The sequence below is a fragment of the Lycium ferocissimum genome, chromosome 3 (assembly GCF_029784015.1).
Source record: "Lycium ferocissimum isolate CSIRO_LF1 chromosome 3, AGI_CSIRO_Lferr_CH_V1, whole genome shotgun sequence".
Lineage (NCBI taxonomy): Eukaryota > Viridiplantae > Streptophyta > Magnoliopsida > Solanales > Solanaceae > Lycium > Lycium ferocissimum.
Genome location: NC_081344.1, coordinates 53,657,302 through 53,663,867, shown reverse-complemented (window position 1 = coordinate 53,663,867; position 6,566 = coordinate 53,657,302). Strand labels below are relative to the sequence as shown.

At 39.9% G+C, this 6,566-nt stretch overlaps 1 protein-coding gene across 1 annotated transcript; it reads right to left on the bottom strand.

Moving 5' to 3' along the window:
- Positions 1–4,000: 4,000 nt before the first annotated feature.
- On the bottom strand, positions 4,001–4,412 carry LOC132048917 (uncharacterized). The gene is made up of 2 exons (XM_059439598.1): positions 4,217–4,412; positions 4,001–4,152 (listed from the first exon to the last, which is right to left on the bottom strand). Exons 1-2 carry the CDS (start codon positions 4,410–4,412, stop codon positions 4,001–4,003), a joined length of 348 nt encoding a protein of 115 aa, XP_059295581.1.
- Positions 4,413–6,566: the final 2,154 nt, after the last annotated feature.

The following is a 6,566-nucleotide window of genomic DNA, read 5'->3' as shown; positions in this document are numbered from 1 at the left end:
GTGTTAACAATTATTTAGTAACATCTATCTCTTTTATGTCATAATTAATTTTACGCTTTTTTGTAATCGAGAGAGGCGGATAGTGTATTAATTAGTTATGACAAGTAAGGTAACCGAAAGGGACTTACTATAAAGAGAATGTTTCAGTTCAAACGTATATTTCTGGTGCTTTAATATTACTATTTTGATAATCAATTTGTATAACCGAGAGGAGTGCAATTAATTCTTCAACTTAAGTAATAATATATAAATGTAATCGTGAGAGGCATTTATACATTTATGAGAAATAGAAATTGAAGATTAAATAATTTACTTTATAATAAAAATATCAAGTGAAGTCAGGATCCTAACACCTCTTTTTATATTTGTGAAAAACAAAAATAATTTTCCATTGCTTTATTTACACATTTTTTTAGTTAATTAATTCGCAACTCAACTCTTTTTTATTTTTCTCAAATAGTAATTAAAACAAGAAACATCTGTAGAATAGATAAACCAATCTCTGTGGGTTCAACATCTTTCTATACTATTATTTGACAGAGTACGAGTTAAATTATATATATGCCAGACACGTCAAATTTTTGGCGTCGTTGCCGGGGATTGACAAAGTCTACTATAGATTAATTGGTTTACTACTAATTTGAGAACCGTTTTACTTTTATTATTATTTTAACTTTTAAGGGGAAAAAAAACAACTTCAGGAAATGTGTTTAATCCTCTTCAAGAGAACTAGTTAAATACGATCCTGAAATTGAAAAATCCTTAAGGTTATTACGAAAAGGACAATCTCAAATTCCTTCACTGAAAGACATGGAGAACAATGAGAACACTAATAACAACCCACCTCCACCACATCAAGTGGAAGAACAATTTGATGAGGTGGCACCACGACGTGATAGGATTCTTAGAGATTATGCAAAGCCGGATCACTTTGAAGGAGAGCCAAGCGTAAGGAGACCACCAATAGCGACAAATAACTATGAAATTCACACAGGCTTGATTCAGACCATCCAAAATTCATGCCAGTTTACGGGTGATGTAAGTGAAGATCCCCATTCCCACCTAATTGATTTTCTTGAATTAGTTGAAACTTGTAGGTAGAATGGAGTCACAATAGACGCTATCAGGTTGCGACTTTTTCCCTTTTCACTAAAAGGAGAAGCCAAGACATGGTTGTGAGGCTTGCCAAGAGGTTCCATTACAACATGGGACCAAATGACCCAAAAGTTCCTTAACAAGTATTTTTCACTTGCCAAAACAATTAAAATGAAACAAGAAATTAATAATTTTATGCAGACATATACTGAATCTTTATACCAGGCATGGGAAAGATTAAACTCAGTGTTAAGAAAATGGTCACATCATGGTATCCAAGATTCTGATATTTTATATATTTTTTATCATGGTCTTAAACCCTCTGCTAGAAATTTAATTGATGCGATCGGTGAGGATCCATAATGGGAAAACCACGAAGCCACACAATTGCCGAATGAAATTTCGAGAAAATGCTATTCAATGGCCTTCTTTACGTAATGATTATCAAGAAACGCAGGAGTAAATCAAGTTGAAGATTTAAATTGATTGACACAACAAATTGCAGCTCTCACACAAAAAGTTGAGGCTATTCAGGTAAATACTCACTCACCATCTCAACTTGAGAATTATGATGTCTGTGGTGGTAATTACTCAATCAAGAATGCAAAGCTTCAACGCAAAATAAGAAACAGGTAAGTGCTATTGGTTACATAAACAATTACTCATTTGGTAGTCCTATGGCACAGATTCCAATGGTGTAATCCTAATGGTGCTAAAAATCCTCAACGATTTTTTAATCAAAAGCAGCTGGTACATGCACCACCTGGTTTCCAAAATCAAAATAGAGGGAAACAAAACTTTCAACAATATCAACAACAGCCCCAAATAAATCATCTATCAGGCCTCGAAGACTTGTTGTATAAACACTTCAAGAATACTGATGACCTGATACAAAATCACATTAGGGCTACCGACGAGAGGGTAAAAAGTTAACAATCAGTCATCAAGAACTTGGAGATCTAGGTAAGCCAAATAGCAACCCTCGTGTCAGGACAAATTCAAGGTGCTCTACCAAGCAATACCGAGAAAAATCCAAGGGAGCACCTCAAAGCTATTACGTTACGGTCAGCTAAAGCTTTTTATGATCCATATGCGGATCGACAAGGAACTCCACGAGAGGTAGAACAGGTAAATGAAAGCGAGAATAAAAAAGAACCTAAGTTTTCAAGTGAACAGAAAGAAAAAAGGAAAAAGGTGAAACAAAATGAATTGATTAGAAATCCTCATTGTGTACCTCTCCCCTTTCCCCAAAAGATGAAACGAGAAAAACTTGAAAAAAGTTCTCAAAGTTTCTAGAAATTTTAAAACAGCTTTACATTAATATACCTTTCACAGATGCTTTGACACAAATGCCTTCTTCTGCTAAATTTCTTAAAGATATTTTGTGAAGTAAAAGAAAATTGGAAGAAGTTTATGTCGTTAAGCTTGCAGAAAAATGTAGTGCTATAATACAAAATAAGCTTCCACAAAAACTTGGTGATCTAGGAAGTTTTATAATTCCTTGCACCCTAGGAGGTGCTCATTTCTCAAAGTCTATTCATAATAGAATTCTATAATAAAAACCAAGAATAATGACACCCATATTGCTATACTTGTAGTTAGGTCAAATTCTAACCTAAGAAATTGGGGAAACGGGCCCACAAGAGTAAGACAGGAAATTCAAAGATGGAACATGCAATTCAAGCCCTAGGTGATCAAACCCACTAATCATTTGCTAAAACAACTCAAGATTAAGCCTAATTCTGATTTAAAGCAAAACAACCCTAATTCTTCAATCCTCAAATTAGCCATTAATAATGGAAGAAATAAGCTTAACAACAAGGAATTTATCAAACTCTATGGTTATTCTAGTCAATTCTCCACTAATTTCTATTTTAGAAGTCTAAACCCATTCAAGAATTTTAGCACAAGACTCATCTTCTCTATCTAGATTCTAGTGATTCTAGGCATGAAGTAGGAATCTAGGAAGGCAAATAATAAAGGCTAGGGTCATATATCTTACCTCCAACAAGAATCAGTCCACAAATAGCTCTATTCCCCCAAAGAGTGCTTAGAAAAGTGATGAGAAGAAGTGATAGGGTTTAAGGGACTTAACTTGAGAAAAGAGAAATAATTCTGCCCGACTACGGCTATAGCAATCAAGGAGCCACTGTAGCGCATGCGCTACGACGCCCATAAGGCATGCCATGGCGGCCACTACTCAAAATCAGTAGGCCGCTATAGTGTCAAGGAAACCGCTACGGCAGATAACCACCAAAACTCCCAGTCCGCTATAGTTGTCCCCTCGTGCGCTATAGCACGACCATCTCGAATAGAAAATGGTACCACCGGCAGCGCCACACCGAAACCCGAATATTTTGGCTTGACCAATCTTGTCCCGAAATCGGACTATCACCCGAGGCCCCACAGATACCAAACAAACATGCACACACACATAAAAACAAGCTAAGGATTCACTCGTTGCCTCGAATTTTCAAACGGAGGTCTAATTGACCAAGTCAACCCCTAATGGCCTAAAGCCAAGTTCCCAACCCAAGTTCTAAAATGCTCCCAATTGCATTAGGAACCGAAACGACCACACTACCAGTCCTAAATGACTGTCCGGACCTCTCGGAATCGATGAAATTCTGAAAAAGGTCTGTTTATTCAAAAGTCAACTTTGGGTCAAACGAATTCCACTTTGAGGCTAAAACCTTCAAAAGTCACTCTAAACCCTGCCCGATGACTTAGGGAAAATTCAACAGGGGTAAAAGGGTCATTAGCACTATAATGACCAGTCGGGTCGTTACGTCATATACCAATTAAACAATCGCTCGTCCTCGAGCGACAAAGAAGTGGAATGGGGAAAAGTACCTGAACCAGCGAACAATTGGGGATATCTCTCGCGCATATCAGACTTGGTCTCCTAAGTAGCCTCCTCAACAGGATGATGCTTCCATTGAACCTTCACGGAAGCAATCTCTTTAGATCTCAACTTCCGAACCTGCCTATTCAAGATCGCTATCGGCTCCTCCTCATTGGTCAGATTCTCATCAAGTAGCACAGAATCCCAACGAACTATATAGGAACCGTCAGAATGATACTTCTTTAGCATGGACACATGGATATATCGGATGAACACTTGATAGGCCCGATGGCAACGCCAACTCATAAGCAACATTTCTGACTCTACGGAGAACCTCAAATGAGCCAAGGAACCTCGGACTCGACTTGCCCCTCTTCTCAAATTGTATAACACCCTTCATGGGTGATATCTTCAGAAGCACCTGCTCACCCACCCCAAACTCAAAATCTGGAACCTTTCGATCCGCACACATCTTCTATCGACTCTGAGCTGCTAGAAGCTTTTCCTGAATAAGCTTCACTCTATCCCTGGACTTTTTTAACAAATCTATGCCCCACGGGCGAACCTCAAACACATCAAACCAAACCAATAGGAGAACGACACCTCCTACCATACAAGGCCTCGAACGCCGCCATATCAATACTCGAATGGTAGCTATTGTTCTACGCAAACTCTTCTAGGGGCAAGAACTGGTCCCAATGACCACCAAAATTAATGAAACATGCTCTCAACATATCCTCGAGCACCTAAATAGTCCTCTCGGATCGACCATCGATGCAGGGATGAAAATCAGACTAAGATCCAACTGAGTACCCAACTCTGTCCGAAAAGCCTTCCAAAAATTGGAAGTAAATTGCGGACCCAGATCCGATACCATAGAAATAGGGACCCCGTTCAATCGTACAATGTCACAAACATAGATCCTGGCTAACCACTCTGCAGTATAAGTGACCTGAACTGGAATGAAATGAGCGGACTTGCTCAACCGGTCAACAATAAACAATACAAAATCAAACTTGCCGTGGTCTTCGGAAGACCCACAATGAAATCCATGGCAATCCTTTCCCACTTCCACTTGGGAATGGACATCCTCTGGAGCACACCACCAGGTCTCTGGTGCTCATACTTCACTTGCTGACAATTCCCACACTTAGACACAAAATCTGTAATATCTCTCTTCATCCTTCCCCACCAGTAGTGTTGTCTCAAATCATGATACATCTTTGTGACACCTGGATGGATGGAGTATCTCAAACTATAGGCCTCCATCAAAATCAACTGAATCAAGTCACCAACACGAGGAACGCATACGCGTCCCTTGATCCCCAGAATGCCCTCATTATCAAGCATGGCCTTCTTGGTCTCACCTCTCAGAATATTATTACGAATCTTACACAACTGGGCATCCTCAAACTGCTGGGCCCTAATCCACTCCAAGAGGGACGACCTCGCTCAACACAAGCTAAGACTCGCCCTGAACCGAGATGTCAAGGTGCACAAAACTATTAGCCGCAGTCCGAACCTTCATGCCTAACCGGCGCTCGTAAGCAACCAATCGGGCTAAGGTTACCTATACTCACCAGCGGCTCAAGGCATCAACAATAACAATGACTTTTCCTGGATGATAAAGATTAGAGATGTCATAGTCCTTCAGGAGCTCCATCCATCGGCGCCGCCTGGAATTAAGATCTCTCTGGGTAAACCTGTGCTGAAAGCTATGGTGGTCGGTGAAAACCTCACAATGGACACCGTATAAGTAATGCCTCCAAATCTTCAAAGCGAAGACCATAACTAACAACTCCAAATCGTGAGTAGGGTAGTTCCTCTCATGGATCTTCAACTGACGGGAAGCATTTGCTATAACACTACTCTCCTACATAAAAAAAATTACCCAAACCCATAAGGGATACATCACAATGGACTGAGAAATCCTTACCCTCTACTGGCAATGCTAGAATCGGGGTTGAAGTCAATAGGGTCTTGAGATTTTGAAAGCTCTCCTCACAATCATCGGACCACTGGAAGGGAATATCCTTCTGGGTCAATCTGGTTAACGAAGAAGCAATAGAAGCGAAACCCTTCACAAATCGAGGTAATAGCTGGCTAATTCCACGAAGCTACGGATATCGATCACAGTAGTGGGTCTCGCACAATCTCTAATGGCCTCAATCTTCTTGGGATCAATCATGATCCAATCCTTAGACAAAAAGTGGCCTAAGAATGCCCCAGACTCAAGCCAGAACTCGAACTTCAAAAACTTGGCATAAAGCCTCTTCTCCCTCAACAACCCAAGAACAATTCTCTAATGGCACTCATGTTGCTCTCTACTCTTCGAATAAATCAAGATATCATCAATGAACACAATCACAAAGGAATCAAGATATGGCTTGAAAATGCCATTCATCAAGTCATAAAAGTAGCTGGGGAATTCGTAAGCCCAAATGACATTACAAGGAACTCGTAATGACCATAGCGAGTCTTAAATGCCGTCTTCGGAACATCCTTGGCCCAAATCTTTAGCTGATGGTAGCCTAACCTCAAATCAATCTTCAAAAATATCACACCCCGAAGCTCGGTCGAACCGATCATCAATGCGAGGAAGAGGATACTTATTACAAATGGTGAC